The sequence below is a fragment of the Scatophagus argus genome, chromosome 9 (genome assembly GCF_020382885.2).
Source record: "Scatophagus argus isolate fScaArg1 chromosome 9, fScaArg1.pri, whole genome shotgun sequence".
In the NCBI taxonomy this organism is placed as follows: Eukaryota; Metazoa; Chordata; class Actinopteri; family Scatophagidae; genus Scatophagus; species Scatophagus argus.
In genome coordinates, this window is record NC_058501.1 from 13,801,143 (window position 1) to 13,824,622 (window position 23,480).

Genomic DNA, 23,480 nt, shown 5'->3' on the forward strand with positions numbered 1-23,480 from the left:
ATTCATGTGGCTCCACATTTGAATGCTCAGAGAGAATCTGTGCTGTAAACTGCGCACAAAGAAACATGGATTACAGTCATGTAGGTGGGCTGTAGCTTTGGGGCTGCAGCAGTTGGTTAATGAGGAGAGAAATCACCACCACACTTGAGCACAGTTTAGCGCAGTTTAGAAGGTAGTGATTATTGTATGGTTAGTGCTGCTGCTGCTGAACATAAAAAAGATGAGATGAGATGAGATGACTTTTCTTTTAAATGCTTGCTGCCATGCATGACGATGTGCAATTAGAAGACTGTGTAATTGTTCAATTATGCACATAATTGTAGGGAAAAATACACTGCCCTAAAGTGCTCTTATCTGTGTAATTATCTGAGAAAAAAGAACTTTCTGCAACATCTTAAATAGTTAAATCAGCAAAATTGAACAAAGAGCCTTTATGAGGCTGCTTAAGCCAAAACATGATATGTATTTCTACAAACATATGAATAGGAGATAAAGCCAAGGATCATATAGTGGTGTAATGACAATGAAAGTATACCTGCATTTACACTTGTGTGTATTTCCGATTAATCCTTTTTGGGCCACAAGAGGGCAGTCAAGTCAAATTAAATCCATTGCTCACCTCCTCATCACTGTGTCTAATGATGGGCAGATAGAAGAATTGACTTCCATGCTCCTTGGGCAGGATAGAGTTAACGCCTGCAGCATGAGGGCCGGTCAGCTGCTCATTCACTGTCAGGTTATCCGCTGGTGGCATAAAAAACAGTTAATGTTTGTACAGCCCGAAAGGAAGCTGTGAAATATCAGGTACATAAAGGATGAGCTTACCATTTAAATCCAGGAAGAGCACAGGGATGTGAGCTTCCATTCCAGCAGATGGGGTCCTACAAGGAGTTTAATATGAAGTTAAAGGTGAAAAAGCCAAAGGACCCCGGGTGAAGCCAGTCTGACGTGCACAGGAGTGTGTTTGTGTTTTTTACCAGTCTGCAGGAGCTCCAGGGATGCCACTGCCAGGTGCAGGCACCAGCACTGCGTTCCTCTCTTCAGTCAGGCCAACCCACTGCTCCACCAGCCGAGCCTCACGCTCAATATCCTCCTCTGACTTCTCTGGATAAATAAATGACAAGAGAGGTTTCATCACAACACAAAAAAAAAACATAAAAACACTAAAAATAAAGATAAAGCACAGCGGCCTTCCAGGTTCTTCACCATGTGGTCTTGGGACTCACCGTGTTTGTTGATGATTTTCTTGATTTGTTCATCAAGGTACTCCCGACGTTTGATCAGGGCCTCTGACCAGCGTGCTCGAACACAGTTGAGATCTTCCTCCTGGAACCAGACAGAGTCCAGAATCAGTGCCAGATGGCTCAGCAGGACAGAGAATTTGCTGCAGGGCACAGCGAGGTGTTAACACTGGAAGATGAGGGTGCACAGGGCTGATCTGTCTGAGGGACTATCATACCTGCTCCCATTAGCCAAGCCAAGTGGAAGCTAATACTGGTATAAGTTCCCAAAACCAGTGTGTTAAAAATCAAAGCTTTCAGGCCCGCATTTCTGACTGAAAAAATTATTATAGTCAAATTTTCCAAACACGCTCACATAAAACCTCCCATCAGCCCCTTTGCAACTTAAACAGATGCATTCATACATACACACTTCCATGCACACAGTAACATGTCCTCACATGCAGCCACAGCTGCCACCCAAAGTCCTACCTGGATGCACAGCAGATCACTCTGTGATGGAACCACAGAGAGCAGATTCCTCTTTGCCATGTCCACAGTAACCAACAGACCTCAAAGCCAATCATGTAACGCTTCTGACGTCAGCACACTTCCACCATGCAAAGTACTGTAATCATGCAGCCATGCAATGCCCATGTGATTAAGTGATGCTTATTATTCCTGCAGCTCTTCAGTAGTGACAAGCAAACAGTAGCATTAGTGTGCACAACCTGAGGAGAAAGGCAAGAGAGAGCAGGACAAGATCCCTGGCAGACAGACTGCTGGTTGGGAGCTCAGCCATGGGTAGGACTGTGTTTTGCGTAGAGGGCTGCCAAAGAATGGCTGGTGCGACTGATAATTACAGCATCGTAAATCATTCGCATGTGCAGTTGATGTTTAATAAAGCACCCATTTAGCTGGTGGAGGCACAGCTCTCTGCTTCCTGCCTCACATGCCCTCAGCAACAGGACTAGTTCGCAAACACACGGTCAGTTGAGTGTCCTTCATACTGCAGAATGAACTACAGGGGGAGCAGCAGCAGGAGGAGACTGAGAGGGTACCTGATAACTATCCACATCGTCTTCCAACTCTCTCTGGCAGGAGAGAACACACTCAGTCAAACTTGGGGAACCAGAAAAGGCACTGACATGACAGCTCATTGCTCATTCACTGCTCATGTAAGGTTGTAGGAACACTAATCTAACCTAGAACTTATGTGGAAAACGTGGAAAATTAAATTAAAGGATTTCGTGACTAGGCAAATAGTTGCTTCCTGTCTTCATCAGGGCATATCAGTGCATGTTAACGGAACAAGCAGGGCACTAATGAGTTTGTACATTCCTTGGCCTTCTTTAGACTCACTGCCAGCAATCCAGATGAGTCAGTCACAGCGAGAAACCAGAGATGGACTAAACATACTTTGGTTGAATCAGCATAATATTGCATATCGCTGGCATGAAACAGACACACTGTTCCCAAAATACTGCTTTTTTTTAAATGCAGATTCAGTTACATACAGACTACCATCCTATTTTTCTTACAGTGGGTTCATTACAGTACATTACATTACAGACTACAGTGAGTGGCCTGTGAGTATATGCAAAAATATGTCTCTAAGTTTCACAGACCTGGTAGCTGTCCAGTGGTCTCTGTAGCTTGGTGGAGCGAGCTGACACGCAGCCGATGGAGACAGACAGCACAGCCTCCACCAGCAGAGGCAGAGTGCCTGAGTTTTGGACCGGCTTCACACACACCTGCAGCCTCCTGGAGTGACCCTAGATGGACAAATTCCCATAATTCGAAGTCAAATACAACACAAGCACTACATGCACAACACTGCTGAGCATCACGTAATTAGTTATGGTCCTTTTGTGTGTGTGTTGTAAGACAGTCAGCCTAGCCCAAAAGGAAACCTTCTCAAAGTTTTTCTCTGACCTGTCGGAGCTGGAAGACTCCTCCTGTGTTGATGTCTTTTCCAGGATGCAGCTCCACAGAGGAGTACTCTCCCTGTTCATTCAGCTCCTGGATGGAGATCCACAGCTCGATCCTGCGAGACACCTCATTCCATCTAGAACATGCAACAGCCATGATTAGCAGGGTGTGAAATGTCAGCGTCTGCGTGTGTCTCTATGTGTCAAAGTGATACACGTACCTGTCGCGGAGTGTCTGGGTTTTGGCCTCCAGTGCATCTAACTCCCAGAGTGAACGTCCGTTCCCAGCACAGCGGTGACCCCACACTTCTATGGCCAAAGCTCCATCTGATATAAACTCCAAAAACTCATCTGTCACATGCACAACATAGTCCTGCACAAAGACAAGAGGTTTGCAATGAAGCTGAAAATAAACGCAGTCAACAACAGTTACAGGAATTTCTATTGACAAAGGGCAGCTCACCTTGCAGTGATCAAACTGGACAGTAAACTGGGCATCTGGACTCCGAGGGGTAGGCCTGTCTGGGCTGACCATGGGAGGAGCCACAGTGGGCTCACCGTGTTCCCAGAAGGTGTACTGACAGAAGACAAAGTTGGACAGGTTGAGCGGCAGACCAGTAGCCTCCCTGATCCGGACCTGCAGCAAAGAGACAGGATGAAGCCGAAGCGCTGAGCACTGAGGCGCTGTGACATTCATCAGTTTGTCTGCAAAGAATATCTCTTGGACATGTGCTGACAAAAAAGGAGACGTCTACCCTGCAGGTGAGCCTCTTGGCCATGTGGACGATCTCCCCGTTGGTGTCCATCACCTCATAGCAGCTGCTCTCACTGGAGTTCTCTGAAGAGTCGTCTCCTCCGCACAGGCGCTCTGGTACGGCTCCACTGACTCGCATCAGCTCGACGTGCAGCCTGCCTGCTACCTGCGCACACAGGAGACATCATTTCCCTCTTTCAAATAAAAATGTCTTCGCTTGTCTACTGCTTCTTCATACACATGTGCCCCACCTAAGCGGATTGTTCATTTTTTTAGGACTTGATAATCTGTATTTACAAACTTTTTTATAGGTCTTCTAAAGTTGTAAATGTTAATGCAAATCATCCTATCATACGGACTTGATGGAATAAGAACATTAGAAAGCAGCACTGTGAATAATTTATCTGTTTATTAATCTGTGCATGCTGGTGTCTCCTTACCTCTCCCTGTTGGCTGATGATGGGCACAGCATACTGCAGTTTGACATCATGGAAAAGGCACTCCAGAAAAATGTTGGCCACTCCTATTAGGTTGTGGTTCTCTTGTGCCTCATAAAAAGGGTCAGAGCAATTACTGCTTGTTTTGTTGTACTGAAAAAAACAAAACAAAACAGAGGAACACCTGATTAGTCCAATCCACTTTTTAATTTTTTTTTATTTTCCTGCTTCCGAGACTCTGTTTCTCACCGTCTCCTCTGTGCCTTCCTTCCAGTCCCTGTAGTGGTCTCTCATATCCACCAGTTTGTTTTCCAGCTTCTCAATGGTCCACACCTGGGTCCCCTTCCCTTTTCTCCGCACCTGAATGGCCGGCTCGCTCACTATCGCTCCACGCTAATAAAAACACGTCAAAGTTTAGACACTTCTATTTCAGTAGTTGCTCACACCTCGAGATATCACACTTACAGGCTTGTAGATGACAACAACTATGGTACCAATGAGATATCATAACCTCTGGTAAGGTGACGTGGTGGTGGTGTGTGATGCCAGGGGTTCAGAGGTCTGACCTTGCGGTTGGCGCTGAGGTTGGCTGCAGGAATCTGAAGGGTGACCTGATAGTCAGTCAGTTTGTTCATCTCTTCTGCCAAGAAGTTGGCTTCTCGCACCAAGGTGTTGGCTTTCACGACCTGCTCCCGGAGTCGAGAAAGGCTATGACGAAAAAGCTCATCCCTGAAACACACACACACACAGACGACAGAACACAGGGATCATTCATTTGCAAAGATGAGGACCCATTAGCTGTATCCTCAGTGCTGACATACATAGGCACATCCTCACTGACAGGAACAGCTCACATCAACAGGAGAGTTGTGAAGAAAAATTATTGATTGACTAACCTTTGACTTTACAAACATGTGATGTTTAAGTTAAGGTAGAGGAGTCACTGATATCAGATCCATCTCTCTTTTTCAGGTATTTTCACAAATCACAATGGCTATAGTTTGCCAGGAATAGCAAAATACAAAAAAAAATATCAGGAAAAACTCAGTCAGGTCAGAGGATAAGAAAGATGTGCAGAAGGGTCAATATTCCAGCAAAGTTTGGTGTTGTAGCTGTTTTGGATGTTCTCTTGACATTTTTAAATCGGAACAGTGATTGACATTGATAGTAAAACAATGTGTCTCTTATTCAAATAACACTTTGAGCAGGAATGAGGATTATTACAGGAAGATACCAAGCGACCACTTTAGTCCAGATCTCTGCTCACTGTCTAGATCTGATCTCAGCTCCACAAAGAATCTTTAAGGTGATGAGGAAAGTAATAGCATCATGCTTCGCTGATAAACCTGCAGGAAGCAACTGACTCACACTGAGTCAGCACCCAACAAAATCCCTGTGAGACAATTCACATGCTGAACTGACTCCATGCTCTAAAAACATAAAACCTGATACACCTAATGAAGTGAATGTTGTCAACATGTCGTTAAACTCTAGTTACGGAGACTTTGATTTTAAAATGATTCTTAAGAACAGGTGTCTATCAGTGTACGTGTGTGTGTGTGTGTGTGTGTGTACTCCACTGACCTCTCCTCTGTCCACAGTCGCAGCTTGCTGTGCGGTGTGTGTGTCGTGGGGAACGTAAGGCGGTCACTGCTGCTGCGGTGGTGCTGCGGTGTTTTCTCGGGAGACAGCTGTTGCCGTAGCGACTCCAGCTCTCGTTCATACATGATCCTCTGTTCCTCCAGGGCCGTGCGCTTCTCCTCCAGGTACTGCTTCTCCAGCACCTGGACCACATTCTGCATGGGGTCTGCACGCAGGAGAAACAGCACACCTCAAGATCTAATACACAAGTCTTAAGACATAAAAGACTGTTTCAAATAATCATGCAGTCCATCGATTTTCACTGTTTGACAGAAAAAGTCAGTTAGTCATTTTAGTGTTTTATCAAGCAAAATGCTTAATGTTTGCTGACTCCGTCTTCTCTATCGTTCTGTGTCATCACTGTAAACAAAACATCTTTGGTTGTGGACTGTTGATGACGCAAAACAGTCAATTTGAAGATGTCAAAATGGGCTCAAGGAAATTATGGTGTCTGTTTTTCACCATTTACTGACATTTTAAGTGTTCCAAAAGTGATCGATAATGAATGTAATCATTACTCGGAGCCCTACAGTAACAGACTGTCTCAGCTGTGGTGGTTGTCTTTTGTTCATCCTACCTCAGCTCCACCCAGGATGCATCTGACCACAAAAATTTGGATCTTGTAGCTACAATCAACTGACAAAACAGTGAGCTCGTTGTTTCAATTAACATGAGAATTGTGCTTTTCTACATTCGAGATCAGTAGATGAACAGAAAGCCGAGTATTGCTTTACAGTAGATAAGCAGTAAAATAAAAGACGCCGTTTGCTCAGAGCAGCTTGAACAAGTTGAAGGTTCAGAAACCTAAGTGGAACACACATTGTATACAGCTGTGGCCTCAAAGCTCTAAGGATAATGTAGATTGCAGAAAGCAGATTAACCTAATCATACCGTTGTTCCCCAGAGTCTTCATCATGACCTCCATCTGTGCGAACTCGTAGCTGTAGTCCTGCTCTGAGGAGGCCTCGCTGGCCGTCTCCACATCTGCCTCAATGAAGCTCTCTCTGGGAGAAGCTCTCTCCAGCTCCTTTAAACGGTCCCGCCGCTTTCGTTTAGGCAGATTAATCCTGCAGAGCAGCGGCACTTCCAATCAGTGATTTTTTTTTTTTTTTAAATTTCATGACATATTTAAATGTTGTCACATTCACATGACGACTCTAATACCTGAAGAAGTGATTGTTGCCCCATAAGATACGGTCTCCGTGCCACAGGTGCACCAAGGAATCGATCATTGTTCCGTTCACACAGGTCCTAGTGGAAAACAGAGGAATGAAATCCTAACAATAAAGATGTCAGACAGCATTATAATCTTCATCTTTAAACAGGCAGACCTAATTGAGAGGGAACAATCTCTTTGTAGTGGGAGGGAGACATGGCTCTGATATCAAAGTGAGGAGTTTAGATCATAGATTCCTGTAGTGTGAGGTCATGTGAAACACTGAGGTCCAGTCATCCGTGAAAGAGAGCGAGACAACACAGAGATACACAGACATCGACAGGGAGTGTGTTGGGGGTAAATGTATGGTAGCTCACCTGGCATTCCCCAGGGGCATCAAGGTGACGTCACCATCTGGGCAGAGCTCAAGGACACAGTGCTCCGGCTGGATACCAATCCCAAACAGTTGGATGTCCTGAGACGTGTCAGCGCCCACACGTGTGTGCTCCTACACACAGGTGGAGGAGAGATTAAGGAAATTAAAAGTGCAGATCTGAAAATAATGACACCTGACATAGTATCCCAACTGTCAGATCAAAATCTGAAGAGCTGCAAACTGTTTACTAAATCAATTTGCTCACTAACTCTTTAAGTTTTATAAAATTCAAGAGTAAAACCAAAGCAAAACCAGGCCTAAGTGAAAAAACTTGTGTGTCTTCCATTGCAGGAGTGGGCGTTGTTAAACAAACATCCAGGCTTCTAGAGGATGTCCTACCCTGCAGCGAACTAACCCACTTCACTCATTCCACACTGATATGCCAGGCTGGCCTGCAGAAGAACCCAGACAAAGGCCTGTTGTTCTGCACCCTGTACAGGCTGCTGTCTCACATGCCTCTGCTCTTACAAGTCCAGCTAACTGGTTGGTTGTTCCACTCCAGTGCATTGCAAAGTCCAGACCTGCTCTGACTAGACTCCTCTCTGCCCTCGCAGGATCATCTGGATCACTGCTACTTATGTGCTGTGTTTCAGGTCTGCAGTCGACAGTAAATACTACAGCTGTGGTATGTGGGGGGCCAAGGTAGTGGGTCTGTGTTGTTAACGACATACTATAACACCAGGGAGTGAACACGTATGCGATTAACTGGCTTTTTTTTGCAGCAAATCCATCCATCCCTCACTATTTACAATTTCTGAGTAGTTAAAGACACGCAAATGTTTGAAATTATCTGTGAAACCTAAAAACCTACAAAATTTCCAAGTTATTAGTTTATAGTTTAGTTTATTTTATAAGTATTGCTTGTTTGAATCCTTGTATTAAGAATAAAAGTGTGACCTTGTCATGCAGTGTGGACAATATGTTTATCTTTCAGTGCTCCTTAGATTTTACTTTGACTGTATAGCTTCTCCATATTTCCAGTGTTACATAATCACGCTGTAAAAATTGTATTACCTTCAGGTAGTAGACCAATAGCTCATTCAGTGCAGGATCAGCATTCAGATTGACCAGGTAACATTTGTCTTCACCCACTTTAATCCCTGATGTCTCCAGAGAGATGCCCATGCTCTCCAGCTGCTTCTGACGTTCCTGTAAACATAGATAATGACTGTGGACTGTGCGTATAAATATGCTGAATCAGAATGAAAGGTTCTGAAGTCTGTTTATGGCTGCATACAGTGGCAATCTCCTCTGTCTTTCTCAGTTTCTCCTCCCAGGTGACCGTCATTTCCTGAATGAGCTTCTCAGATTCATGCAGTTTCTCCTTCAGCTCAGGAGCCTTCAAAGACTGAGGGGAACATTGAGGAAAAAAAAATCAGCTGGATCATCATGTGATTGAGAACCAATCTAGCATGGATCCATTTCTAAATAGTGAGCTCCATCAGCCACCAGATTCTGTCTCTCACCTCAGCCTGAGAGAGCTGAACTTTGAGCTTCTCCACCTCCTCCCTGAGCTCCCTGATGATCCGAGCATTGGGGTCTTCATTCACCACGGCGTGGTTGACAATTCTCTTGGCTCTGTCAGCATAACGGAGCGTGGACAAAGTCTCCTCATAGTTATCAGCCGCCGGACTCACTGTGGCTATCATGGCTGTTTTGCTGTTGCCGCCAAGATTGTCCTGAAGACACAAAAAACATGTTGCAAAGATCTTTAAATCTTTCCTTTCAGTCTGCATGCAAAGGACACTATGGTCACCTTTCAGTCACGTCTCAGCACACCTAGAGATAAATATGCCTAATCTGTGTGTCAAACCTTCAGTAGCCAGGTGAGGACTGAGTCTCTGTATGGCACAAACTTGGCTTTCCCCTTTCCTGCAGACTGATCAGCCAGAGCAGAAATCACACAGCCTAACGTGGTGAGAGACCTACAACCACACACACACACACACACAAATAAGTAAACTGAGCCCAATCAGTGTTGATCTGTCAAACATTTAACTGCACTTAACATATGTGTGTGCCTTTCATATTAAAAAAAAAATACTGACTTGTTAATGTTGCTGCCCTCTTTAAGTCGTTCTCCAGCAGCTCCAGTCTTGGACACTCGCTCACTTCCTGCCAGGTCAACCAGACTCATCTTGCTCACTTTCTCTCCTGAATTCTGTTTACCATCACCCAAACCAAAAGTCAGATGGACAAATACATTTTTGGCACAAACACACGTGAGGTCATTATTTGAAGTGAATTCAAAAAGGAATTCATCATAAACATGACTGAAAAGAAAGAAAAGACTGACCCCAGACTGAAGGTCATAAAGCGTTTGCGTGACAATAATACTGAAGACGGCATGCGATCGACTGCTCTCCTCATTCATGTTGGTGGCTGCGACTGTGCGAGACTTGTTCCCCTCTGACATTAACACCTCGATGTCCTAATAGACACAGAGCGAGTGAGGTCATACAAAGGATTTTAGGATAAGTTGAAAAAAACACACAATTCAAACACATTTTAGTGGATTTTGGCAAAACTTGAACATGGATCATCATGATAGCAGTAGATGTTCACATATGGCTGCTTGCCATGGGATTTAGTTGGGTTACAGCAGGCGGTGGGCCAAGGCTGTGGGCAATGCATTGGACTAATATCAGGCAGAGCAGAGCACAGAAGAACAGGGTGGAGATGTTTAAACTTAATTAAGGAAAGCCCTGCCAAGGCTTGGCATACAAACGACACGAAACCCCATGACTACATTCCCACAAGAGGAATATGCGTCATTAGTGTTTTGGCACTTGGGAGGATTTTAAACTAAATGGTAATTCAAAATGTAAATCCATGGTTTGACAACTGGGGATATGATATAAAGGTATTTGTACTGCATGCTATAAATCATGTCTATATGTGTATGAAACACAAGGCTTTTGGTCAGTGATACAGGGTGGATTTAACTTTGCCTATGGTCACATTTTGACAGAACGGTGATAGACACACCTCAAAGCTGGTCACAGCGAGCTGAGAAAGACCATCCACATATGGACCCAGGACTTTGTGTTCCCGAACTTTCAGGGACTGCCGACTCCTTCAAAAATAGAGACACAATGACAAAGAAAAAGAGAGGAAAAAAAGAGGAGATTGCTTACCATTGCCAATAAGGCACATATGTGCAAAAAGAAAGAATGGAGAATAACGTGGACAGGGTTTTAAAATGCACATTTGATTGGACATTCCTCTGTTTATGAAGTCATTTTCGTGTCATAGTTCATTTCAAAACTGGTTATTCTTACTACATTGTATGAGTTGTGGAAGTGAGTGGAATGGCTCGCCTGCAGTATTGAAATAATTAACTATTCATCAACATGCACTACAATCACAATGAAATATTGGGAGTTCAAGGTAGTATATGGAACAACACGAACAAGGCATCTTTCAAGACTTCCTGACTTCCACAGCCTTCCTGTGGCTCTCACTCCAGTGTGGCCAGTGTGGCTCAGCGATGTGCTATTGAACAACAATGTAGATGTACAAGACAGAGTACACAGACTAACAACTTGTTAGTGAATCGCAAACACAATGCATGACTGGATAGACTTCTCTGATGAAAATGACATCCTTATTAACTAAATGTGCCATGTCACAAACTTAAACTCAAAGGGTAGGAAGATATGTATGTACACTGAAGCTCATCTTCACCTGTTGAGAAGAAATCCTACAGATCAATAAGAGTGATTGAACCTGTCTCCATGGTTACAAAACAACTGAGGTTGGCCCCTACCACTCAAGCAATCAATCACAGGATGCAACCACCACCAACTTAGTGTTACACAGATCCCATATACACCAAGTCTACATCAAATGCCTGGACCACAGCCTATGTTTAATCCCAAAAATCACAGAGGAAGATAGACAGGAAGATTAAGAGTGTGAGAGTCTTGTTATATAAGCGAAAGGAAGTTGCCATCAAAACGGGTCTGGCTGCATCTTCAGACATCTGCAGCACACAGAGTACTCCACTGTAGTCCCTCTGTGGGACTCGGCTCACAGGCTGCTCTGACTGCTCTCCTGCTCCCAGCTTCAGTAACAGATGTCCCTGAAATACACTCTTTCACAGTTCGCTCTCCCCTGCAGTCTGTCTGCCAACCCACATCAGACCACGGAGGCAAAGAATGCAGCAGTGTCAGAGGACGATGCTGGCCGCTCCACTGCAGGAAATGACTGGGTTGAGCTTCCTACTCACATCATTCTGTCGCCATCTCCCCATTCAGGCTACTAGACACAACAGAGCTATAAACAGAGATGCAAACTAACACAAAATGGGAGCTGACAGAGGGGTCACTGCACATGCTGGAGTTAGAGTGAATGAAGACTATGAGAAAATTACACCAGAGTTTGTACAACCAGCTGTGTCTGTCACCTCTAGGCCAAAAGCATTAGCTCACTGAATTCACTAGAGTTATTCTCAAGACAAGAAGTACAAGACCAAACATCACACTCACCCTTTGGGATCGAGCAGGTCGCGGACCTTCTCATTGTAGATCTCCATGTAGGACACCTCCACCTTAAATGTGTGGGCCTCATTCTCCTCCCTGTGGACCCTCTCAAACAGTGAGCAGCAGAGCCGAGGGATTAAACCCGGCTGCTCCCCATTCCCCATCATGGAAAAGGACTTGCCTGAACCTGGACGAACAGTGAAGAGTCACAATACAAGACTACATTGCTAGCAGCTAGCTGTGAAGCTGTACTTAAACACAGTGGTGCTTTAAGCTAAATGCTAACATCAACATGCTAACAAATGACAATGGCAATGGCAATGACAATGCAAACAGTGCAAAATGTCTATCGTGACACCAACAGTTTAACATGTAAACATATTAACATTTGCTAATTGGCCCTAAACACAAAGTACAGTAGAGGCTAATGGGAAGGCTATTAATTTTTCAACTATTTTTCCTTAAAGAAAAATATTGGGCAAATTTAAATTAAAGGAAAAGGTAGGGAATTTATTCATCCTCCGGGAAATAAATGTCAAGGAATGTCAGCAACTCACAGTTGTTGAGACATTCTCTCAATACCACAAACATCCACCTCAGGGTGCTGCCTAAATTAGGTCAGATAATAACCAAAGTCATTAGGATTCACTGGGAACCAGGAGTGACTGCACAGTTTGGACCAAGATGGTGGACCAACAGGCCAAATGACCATGCAAATACCATGAGTTCTTCTAGTTATCGTCATGACTAATGTGCCACCTTATGCTTATATGCCAGGTGAATGGAAGGCCACTGTAATATTTGTGCTCTTCTCTTCAAACTTTTCAGTAGGTGTGTCTCTTTAGTGAGGGTTTCCCGCTATGGCAGGAAGTAGGATAAAGGAGCTAATCTGAATCAGGGTGAGGAAGGATATGAGTCAAGTGATTCACCAGAGTGATCAGAAATACAAGTCTTCCTGTTCTTTAAACTTTCTACGGACACATCTGGAGACAACTCAACCTGCAAATATACTTAAGGACTTAACATTAAAAAATGAGGGACTCACTCATCTGGATTTTCAATTACCTGTTTGTCCATAGGCAAAAATGCAGGCATTATATCCCTGGAACGCATTTTCAAGTATTCCCTCTCCAAGGCACTTGAACACCACCTCTTGACCTTTTAGACAAAGGATCAGTCACCATGGAGATTATGGTAAACAGATAAAACAATCAGTTGTATAAGTACTCTCGTAAATTGTCTGGTCTGTATACCTAAGAGTAGCAAAATGAATACACAAAACTGTATCAGCAAGGACCACAAAATAAGAAACGAAGAATAAGGTTCATGAAAGGAGACAGATTCCTGTCTGGCCGTGTGGAAAATGTCGGGCCGTGTAGAGAAATCTCTTGTGTTGCTCACTGTCATGCTCCTGCTGAATGGGACAGCTGTTTAATGAGCTAAATAAAGCCTTGGCCCGGGCCCTTGAGGCAGCCCTTCACTGAACAGATTGTCTTGTCGGTTCAGCACAAAGCAGATGTAAGCATTACATTTCCATCACAAAATGAGAGCGATATGACAAGGAAAATATCTACAATGATTATGTTAATCTGACTCAGACTGTCAGTTAATAACCTCTTTTCTATAGATGTTACAAAAACATCAGTAGCCTTTTCTGCGTAGCGCTCATTAGAGAAATGAAGGTAAGAAGAGAATGAATGGTAGCTACGCACAACGAATTTACCACGTGGGTGGGCACATTATGAAACAAATACAACTGTCGAGTACTTCAGTGTACAGCCGCATGATGATTTTATTGTTTTGAGACAATACAAATGCATCTATGTTAAATGCATATTTTAAAGTATTCACGCACAACTCAAATTACCGTATGCACCCACACCACGATTTACTTTTTGCATGAACAGCTTTCCAACAAGCAGGGAGTTTCCCTGTGCTACTGCTGCACAAAGCTCAGCGGGTCTTTACACGGGACTTAATTTGACTTCTTTGGTGGAGGATCAGTTTCACAGCATGTATGACTCACCAGCATATTTGGGAACGTTGGATTCATCCATGGACCAAAAACAGTGGTCAAAAGCAAACACCTGCAGGGAAGACAGGATAGGGGGTGTAAACACACACTGCTCACACCTGTCCAAGCAAGTAGAGCCCAGCACAATGTGATATTACTTAGTAGTGGTCTCACTTCTTCTGCACTACAACAACAGGCTTACTGTGCCATACTGTGGCATGCCACACTGCAGTAAATCAGCAGGACCGAGCTTGTCTGAGTGAGTAAGATGAAGTCTAACAGAGTATTGTTCGAGGTAATGCTCGTTAAGACCGCGCCAAGACTGTCAGCACAAGTCCACTGTTAGCTGTGTTTTGTCATAGTAGCTGAAGTTAAATGAATTCATAAATCAGGGTCAGTGCTCTCCAGAAGAAATTCCAGCACCCGGTGACCCTCGTCTCCAAGGAAACGGGGCCATGGACTACAGCAGCAGCAGTAGCAGAGACCCCTTGTGTCCCTCAGGCACCTGCATGAGGTCTGGACAGACTACACACAGGAAAGGATGCTCTCTGGGAAAAAGCAGTGGCCTCAATTACTAAGGACTGCTATTCCTCAGAGACAGAACAGCTTCTCTTACTGTATATGATGCAAAACCTCTTGAACCCCACGAATCCAATATTCCCCTGCAGTTTCTCTTTTGAGTAGTTTCAATATCAATTGTATGTATTGTACAGGCATTTCTGATTAATTCTTTATCTTTTATATTTATCCTGGATCAGCCACTTCTCTTTTTAAGATTGCAATGTCATCCTGTAGTGGAAGCACAGCACTGCTGCACGTTACTACTCCTGGCTTTCCGGACACTGCTGCTGCTTTGCCAAAGCACTGTGCCTTATACAAATACCCCAAATAATTGAACTTCCCTCTAATCATAATAAGGGCTATTGGCCAGGAAACCACTGGTTGCACAGTCAGCATGGGAAGCACTGAGATCAAACAGTGTTTTGAAAGCAAGACCCCCTCTTGTGACTTCACACAAGTGAGTGGGTGCCATTCAAAGGAACAAAAGTGCCATCATTCTCAATTAGGGCTGGTTTGGTATCTAGGACTTCATTCTCCTCTGGTCTGTCTCTGTCCAGCCTGAGGGTGTGACTGTGCAGCAAATTGTTCTTGATTGGACAATTACTATTAATCAGCAGTACAAATAATGATGAAGCTGAGAAGCACAATGCCCTTTTTGTCACTTCTCGGTTGAAGACTGGTCGAACGTGATTGGACTGCAGCCGCCGTTTATCCTTTAGAATGCACAGAGACCAATTTGAGTGCCAATATAACTTAGCAGACAGCCACGTGCTCGTCTAGCTGAAGGGTATTACAGGGTAACTCAGGTTCACAGGCCCCAGAGACCACGCATGCCAGTGGCCCACGTTAACGCTCTCCCTGGTCCTGTCAGCGGCCGAGTGTACTGAACACAAAGCCCGTCCCTGGTGTGTGAAACATCTCTGAGCTAGTCACCAGTGTGTTGTCAAGGGGGGAAGTGGGGGTGCACTCCAACAATGCAGCTTTGAATGCGCACACACACTGCCCCAGTGTCCACGCTCATCCCTCTCTCATTGTAGAGCCTTTGTGGGTGTTTGCGAGATCTTAGAGCGCTGACACATTCACACGGACATCTATCCGGCTCCTGCTGACCAACCAAACTACTAAAACACTCTCAATCATGTCCTTAGAAACAATGCCACAACAGTACATCGACCAGTGCAGGATGCCTCTCAGCCCCTCAGGGAAACAGTGGTGGCTGCGCAGCATCCTGCTTCTGGATGATTTCACTATATCTGTGATACCAGAGCGGTAAGATGTCACTACAGATGACTTCTTGTACCAAAAATATCTTCTGACTGTTTCTGCTGACACTGTGCATCGGCTCTGTGGATACTGGACTTTTTTCATAGCAACAGAAGAAGAAGAAGAAGATGTAACTTACATACCTTAGGTTGTTTCCTGCTGAGTGAAAGGGGCAATCCATCAGGACAGACAGAGAGAGAGAGAGAGAGAGAAATAACATGGTTAGCACTGATGCAATTTAACAGTCAGAACATGTTCACACTCTGTAAGATGCAGCTGCACTTCTCACAGTAGGAAACTTCCTGTTGTCTTCGTTGACACAAACAACTTTTTTTCTGAACTGAAAATATGTGCATTGAAACCAGAACAACTTGATCTTTTAATGAAACGTCAGACTCCTTTTCTAACTTTCCACATTTCCCAAATTCCTGGTGTGACTTCTTCATTCACCGCTTCCGTCATTTGTTCACTCATTCATTTGATTCCACACAGTGGTGTTTCCTGGTTGTAGGTGCCTCTGTGATTGGGTTCATAATTGGGCCAGTGGAGCGTGAGGAAGGGAAGAGATTTAGGATTCAATGTCCCACCGACTCTGTTGAGTAAATAGCTCTTATGCCTGTGGACTTAACAGAGAGGCCAGGTTGGGGAAGGCGCACTCAGCATTAGCAGCTGCCGGAACAGAGGACAAAAGGGTAACATATATGGCACTAAGTTATGTAGGATTATTCTCTTGACTGGAGAGGGGATTCCCCAAAGCAGCAAGACTATAACCTAAGAACCAAGAAAATGTTACAGCTATTATAATATATGGCTAAAGAAGGATACGTGGGGACTATTTTTTGGCACTTTCATGTTGCACCACCCTAGTGCTACTACATCTGCCACAGTCCAGTCCTTCAACAGTCAGCAGATTCCTCCTGCAAGGCGTCTCCTGGCACAGACACAGAGGTGGGCATCACCTTCACACAGTGATTAAAAGAAGAGGGCAGGCTGCTTTAGGAAGACTGAAACACTGCACCAAAGTGTCACATTCACACACACACACACTGCGCCTGGAGAGCTGTACAGCACTACCCACAGAAATACTTATCTGGACTTCTATTTTCATGTATTAAAAATCAAAAAGGAGGAACACTTTATGAATACTGGATTTTCTTTGAGGACAAACTGCCACTCAAGCTCATCGTAATTAGGGACAGAAAAGCGAGTGAGTGGGTAGGGGAGCAAAAGGAAGAGGGCCTCGTTTGGGTTCATACCCTGAATCTGAATCTGGGCCACTGACAACCACTGTGACTTGGTCTTAATCAGAGCAGACAAAGACAGCAGCAGGGCCCTGTCCTTTATAGCACTGCAGAGCAAAGAGGGGGCATCCATGAGGAGCTGCAAGATCAGTATCTGCATCAGACAGCAAGGAGCACAGATCTAATATTTCCTACGAGCAGAGGAGGAAGTGTGACAAAGGACCACTGACCAGGTCCATGTTAACTTGAAAGGTTAAAAAAAAAAAATGTGATTCCTCACGTGTCAGTGTTGCTACAAAGTGTAGGTGTCAGAGATGAAAGAAAGAGTTGGGAGAGTTATGACAACAAATAGACAGACAGCAGCTACAGTCTTGTGAAGAGCTGGACAAAGACAGAGAACAGATGTATCCCCATGGAGAACAAAAGGACAACAGATACAAGACCGGAAAGAGAAACACACACACACACACTCACACTTTAAATGTGGAGACAAAAGACATGCAGTTATGGAATGCGTGCCGTCTGGACTCTGTAGCAGAAGAAACTAACTCTAACTGCTGCTGTGGTTTGGTGGCTCTACCTCACTGGCTCACATGCAGTATGTACAGTGCATACTGAACAACACAATAGGGGGAACTGTTTCGAACTGGCTATGTTTACAATTTCACAGAGCTGCGATTTCCTCACAATGTCTCATAAGCAATTGTTTCAAATCCCAAAACTGACAAATCATTTCAGATTTTTTTAGGTGTTATAGTGTCTTTCTCTTCACCTTCTCCCCCTTTCACAATGTTCAGACCTCCCCCTCTATAAGTTAAAGTGCATTAGGGTTCAGTTCTCCCACTCTGCTTTAGACATAATCTCTTTAATCTCTCCAGAAAGCTGTCCTCCTTAGCAATTTTGTACACAGCTTGTAGAAACCATGTAAGCTATTTCCTCCTTTTCAGAGATTTCCAAGAGTAGCAATTAGCATTCATAGTTACTGGGAAAAAAAGTGTTTTCCGTGTAGTAATTATGGAAATTATCCATCACTGAGAATGTACACTTTTGACTTCTGAAGAACAAAACCATTTTATTTCAACAATTGATTCAACAATCGACTACTTTTCTTTAGACACCCAGAAAGGTTTCGAACTCAAAACAAAATGAACGAAAATACAGGCAGAGGGCAGGACAGATACAGACACAACCACACACGTTAACTGGGTCATAAGTGATGACTTAAAACTATTATTTTTGTATGAGTATATCCTTTCGTTTTTGAGGAAGTCCCTGTATATTATGCCTTTAAGAAACGCTGGTGATAGGCAGCTTGGTCACAAACATTGTACAGTGCAGCTCCAGATGATTCACATATGAAGTCCACAGGCTGTTTGCTTAATAATCAGCATGCACGTCAAGTCATGCCTTGAAGACTTATTAATGGCTCTGTTGTGGCTTAACAAGTGTATGACACGAATGTGTGGCACAGAAGTGCCAGATAGCATCAGATTTCTCCCCTCCCAGAGGCAGATGAAGGCAGGCACTGCAGATCCAGTGGGGCATGGCTGAAATCTAAAAGTCCCATTGGGGGTTGGTTCTGTTTCCCTTACTGTGTGTGTGTGTGTGTCATCAAGGGCACGCACGGGCTCTCATGCCTCCAGCTACCTGATGCCAAGGCACCCATGAATGATTTCCACTTGGCCATGGGTAGAAACTGGCCTCTCACACTACTATGATTTCCCCTCTCTGTACTGATCCTGTGTCGAGGCAGACAGATTAAAAGATGTGCTCCTTTTGATCTACTTTATAAAATCCTTATTTCTTATCACTTTTAGTCAGACGTACCTCCTTAAATCGTTTCTTATTTCTGTGTTAAGGGTCAGACTCACTCAGATTACACATGACAAGGAGAAAACACGGCATCTTTCTGTGCCTTGCAGCTTAGACCCATGTGTGCTGGTGCCAAAAGGAAAGGTATGACAAGTGGGAGAGCAGCAGTGGAATCCCCCCTGTGGTTATGGATCCAGATTAAGGCCACTGGGTTATTATGCCACCGAAAACTGCACTCTTCTAGTCCAGCAGGCAACACACCAGATTAATCTACTGTATCATCCACCCACTGAGGCATCTATCTATCCTTAAAAAATTACATCGCATGCTGTCGCGCACAGATTTATATACAGACATTTTAAATATTTAGATATCATAAACTGACATCCTTAAACAAACCTTCAACTGACAGATCAGGGGCAGGCTGGTTCAAATTAGTTACCAGAAATGATGTTGTTGCATCTTATGAAATCAGGATTTGACAGAGTTTCAAATCAAAATGAAAATACATAAATCCAAATGTAGAGGCTCACATGCTGCAGCTCCTCATTTTCCAATTCATGAAGGATATGTCACATTCAGCCATGTGATTTAGCAGGTTTTGCAAGAGTTTCTGATGATATAATCCTGCTGCTCAGATGGAATATGTAACTCACATGGATGAGGTTCACCCCCCAACCCCCCCATTGAGATGACATTCATAACACGCATCTGCCCTGTGCAAACACATGAACACACACACATACAAACATTTTTTTCCCTGGTAAGCCCCCCCAGACATAGAATTCCTCTTCTTGATATGTCACTGAAGCTATGCCTCCCCCACCCTTCTCTCCTCCATTTGACCACATATATGACTCTTTTCCTTGTTTGGCTGTACACATGCTTGAGACAATTGCAATTCAACAAGCTCCAGAGCCAAACACAACGTTCAGGGCTCTGTGTGTGTTTGTGGTGTGTGTGTGTGTGTGTGTGTGTGTGTGAGTGAGTGTTGGGTTACAGCAAACTGTGCTCTCACAGGCAGCGAGCTAACATTTCAGATGGTCCTCCAGTATGTTTAGAACTGAACACGCTGGTCCCCACCCACTCAAAGCAGAGGTCACCCTGCTGCACAGACAGACAGGAGAGAGAAGGAAAATGCCCAGCAGAGTTACGGGAGGAGGGGGGGCTCTCCAGTCTGACCAATGACACTCAAGATAATTCCAAGGAAGCATGCAGCCTAATGTTCGATGTCGCCTCATGTTGCTTTTATTAGCGTGAGCGATCCAAGCGCAAACATGACAAGTGGTTGAAGTTAGAGGTTTACATACAGGACATTCGAAAGTATTCAAAAAAAGACAGCACTAAATCATGTCGGCTTGCTGATGACAGAAACAGACCTGCAGGACTGATCCAAGCTACTGGGAGAGCAACCTCTGACTTCTGCCACACAAACAATTCCTGGAATGCTTTCAGCTTTATGAAATAACATATCTAAGGTAAACTTTTACTTAAGGTATCACAATGTAAAAATGCACCACAGCAACAAGCATTTAAAAGTACAGAAATATTAGCAGCTAAATGTACTTAGAAATACAAGTACTAGTTTTGTGGAAAAAAAAAGTCCTGTCTGATCTGAAAAATAATCTCTGATCTGTTTTGCTTTTAATTTTTCTCTTATCTCTTTGTTGAAATTATTTAATGAAATCACATGATGAGTCTACAGGGAGAAAGTGGAGCAGCTAACACATAAAAAGTGACAAACTCCCTAACTTAACACTGCCTTTTCGTAAGCGCTCACAAGCCCAAGCGATTTAGTTTTTAACTATGTGTTGTATTTTAGAAGCTTTTTACGTACCTGAAAAGTAACTACGTCTTCCAGATAAGTGTAGTGGAGTAAAAGTACAGAGTAGAGTAATGCAGAAATATCCCTTTACAAGTTCCTCGAAGCTGTATTTATGTATTTGAGTAAATGTACCACTTGTGCTGGTTAGTTAAGAATGTCTGAAACAAATGAGTTCATCAGCCATCGTTATAAATGCTAAAATTAGCTTCCCATGAAAATATTTGGGGTGGCTGGGGGATATCTCTCATTACATCACCAGCATAACTTCAGAACATTTCCATATCTCCGGTTGTTAAGCAACAGTGGTAAACATGGAAGGGAGACAACCTAATAGCTTCATGAGTCAAAGTTCCAGTGTAAAAGCCAAGCTCGGGATCTCCAAAACAGCCTTAATGAACAGCACTGCCACCAGCAGCAGCACACATGATGCTCACGCCGACTTCTGAGCGGAGTTTCCAAAACAAACGTTAACAACACAACATATGCAGATGCAGACAGGGTCTAATTTAATCCTCCCTGGCATTTCTGACACCACTGTGACAAGCTGGGTCAGCAGGCTATGGGCCAAGTGCGTGTGTGTGCATGTGTGTGTGTGTGTGTGTGTGTGTGTATGTTAAAACACAGAGAGATACTGACCACATCTGGTCTTAAGCTTTAAATCTGGTTAGTTTCAAAGGCAACAAACAAGCCATAATAAAGCGAAGTTCATCAATTTACGTTAAGGTTTCCTCCCCAGGGGAAATGAAGTGACACATTTACTACCAGGACACACCTCTTCTGACCCCGTCAGCTTGCTAAATGTCACTTATCTGAATACATGTGCCATGTGGCCACTGAGAACAATAGACAACAAAAGCCAGAATAAGCATGCACAAGATGTACAAAACATATCACAAAAGTCATTAACTGCAAAGAGAAATACGCCAGATAGGTTCTTAAGGTGACCGCGTGCGATGTATTTCCTTGCAGACACAGGCAAGTTAAAAACTTGTTTTTTGAGATTTTGTTAATGTTGCATGGCTCCGCTGAGAGTGAGTCCACAATAAACCTATCCCAGCATGAAATTAAAAATGTAAAACACAACAATCCAGCTTCAAAACTTCAAAAAGGCCTCATCTGAGAGAATCATTTAAGAAGGAAAACCAGAATGATTATGGAAGAAATGAATGAGAGAGGATTTTTACACAGCCTGCTCTCAGAATAAAAAGCCACATCTGAGATTAATGAGTCACAGGCTTGACAAAGAGGGAGGACGCCATCTTTTCTCAATTCTGGATCAAGATGTAAACAATGTCCCACCCTCTAAACAAACAAGGAACGGTCCTGGAGGGAATACAATCATTTCATCAGCGACACAAAACACTTTCTCCTAATTGCACGCATGGATAAAGCCTTAAAGAGAAAAGCTGCGCTGATAGTGTGTAACTCAGGCCAACTCTGAGAACAGCACCTTACTGAATGGAAAGGTTTATTATTGGCACACAGGGAGCAAAATGGAAAGACAAAGGGAACATTCCTGAGGGCAGCCATTAGACAACGCAGCATTGTGATTCAGTGAGGGCTTGTTTTGGAAAGCATGATGACACTTGGTCATATGTGACTTGGGAGAAAGTATGACCAACCTCCAAAACTTTAGCAACGTGGGAGACTATCATGTCTACTCAGTGACTATTTGTGTCTATTTGTGACATCTATGCATGACAAACAGACACACATCTAGTAGTCCAACATGTTTCACATAGCAAAATTAAAACAACACAAGGAAAACATGCTGCTCAACAGCAAAATTAGAAGTTATCTGTGAAGGCTAATCAAAGCACACGTCGACCACACTGTGTTGGTCTCTGGAAGTCCCTGGGGAAAGACAGTAATGCAACCAAATTGAAAGGAATAGCTCAACATTTTTGCAAATTCAGTTGGCTTTGTGGCAGAGATTTACATGAGAAGACTGAAGCTGCTCTCATACCTGAGCACTAACTATGAAGCTAAAACCAATATCCAGTTAGCCTAGATTAGCACACACACTGGAAACACGGCGAAACAGATAGCCTGGCTTTGTTTGGATCTAACAAAACTTGCCTAGACAAGTTTTATCTCGCCTATTTAACCTGTAGCAACAAGTTTCCCTGGGGGTTAGGCAGTGGGCTGTTACTAGTCATTTTGTCACATTTGTTGGCTAACTTTGTTCCCCTGTTTCCAGTCTTCATGCTAAGATAACCAGTTGATAGTTCATGTTTACCATCCAAACATGAGAGTTCTAAAAGTAAGTGTATTTCCCAGTCTCAACCATCCCAAGATGGACACTAAAATTGAAACCCAAAACATTAAACTATCCAAACTATTTCCTTTAAACTGCAGTATTTTATATTTATTTTTTAAGTTATAGATATCTCCAAACATCAAAGCATATTTGTCCAGGATAATTTACAGATGATACAGTATGAGTAGTACCGTACGAGTGGATGACTTTTTTAAGTGAAGCCCTTACTCCACAAGATTCAGATTACAATATCCAAGTGGGCCAAGCAAGATAACTCAGTCAAGTGGAGAAACCCAACTGAGCTCTTCTAGCCATTAGTGATAAGAAAGAGATTAGAGCGGAAATTACAAGCTTGGTTACAGACATTTATCAGATAAAGTCATACTATGCTCGTCTGCAGAGAGATAGTAGCATGGAGGGTAAGGACACAAATTTACATTTAGAT

At 43.6% G+C, this 23,480-nt stretch overlaps 1 protein-coding gene across 13 annotated transcripts in view; it reads right to left on the reverse strand.

Annotated features, from left to right (window-relative positions):
* Positions 1-23,480, reverse strand: part of kif13a (kinesin family member 13A) — a 35,422-nt gene that overhangs the window by 7,444 nt on the left and 4,498 nt on the right. For 8 of the 13 annotated variants that reach the window (XM_046399484.1, XM_046399481.1, XM_046399485.1 and 5 more), the window contains exons 3-30: positions 16,041-16,056; positions 14,086-14,146; positions 13,125-13,217; positions 12,066-12,246; positions 10,564-10,651; positions 9,872-10,006; positions 9,624-9,736; positions 9,389-9,500; positions 9,042-9,254; positions 8,813-8,923; positions 8,590-8,724; positions 7,517-7,647; positions 7,148-7,234; positions 6,875-7,050; positions 5,927-6,149; positions 4,909-5,071; positions 4,592-4,735; positions 4,346-4,495; positions 3,907-4,071; positions 3,615-3,788; positions 3,373-3,524; positions 3,156-3,288; positions 2,849-2,995; positions 2,282-2,314; positions 1,227-1,326; positions 978-1,104; positions 826-881; positions 620-744 (exon numbers count right to left, since the gene is read on the reverse strand). In XM_046399484.1, the coding sequence (XP_046255440.1) occupies positions 620-744; positions 826-881; positions 978-1,104; positions 1,227-1,326; positions 2,282-2,314; positions 2,849-2,995; positions 3,156-3,288; positions 3,373-3,524; positions 3,615-3,788; positions 3,907-4,071; positions 4,346-4,495; positions 4,592-4,735; positions 4,909-5,071; positions 5,927-6,149; positions 6,875-7,050; positions 7,148-7,234; positions 7,517-7,647; positions 8,590-8,724; positions 8,813-8,923; positions 9,042-9,254; positions 9,389-9,500; positions 9,624-9,736; positions 9,872-10,006; positions 10,564-10,651; positions 12,066-12,246; positions 13,125-13,217; positions 14,086-14,146; positions 16,041-16,056 (3,544 nt within the window). The remainder of the gene's footprint in view (positions 1-619; positions 745-825; positions 882-977; positions 1,105-1,226; positions 1,327-2,281; positions 2,315-2,848; positions 2,996-3,155; positions 3,289-3,372; positions 3,525-3,614; positions 3,789-3,906; positions 4,072-4,345; positions 4,496-4,591; positions 4,736-4,908; positions 5,072-5,926; positions 6,150-6,874; positions 7,051-7,147; positions 7,235-7,516; positions 7,648-8,589; positions 8,725-8,812; positions 8,924-9,041; positions 9,255-9,388; positions 9,501-9,623; positions 9,737-9,871; positions 10,007-10,563; positions 10,652-12,065; positions 12,247-13,124; positions 13,218-14,085; positions 14,147-16,040; positions 16,057-23,480) is intronic. The other 5 variants (XM_046399483.1, XM_046399493.1, XM_046399492.1 and 2 more) reach the window with 3 other exon arrangements.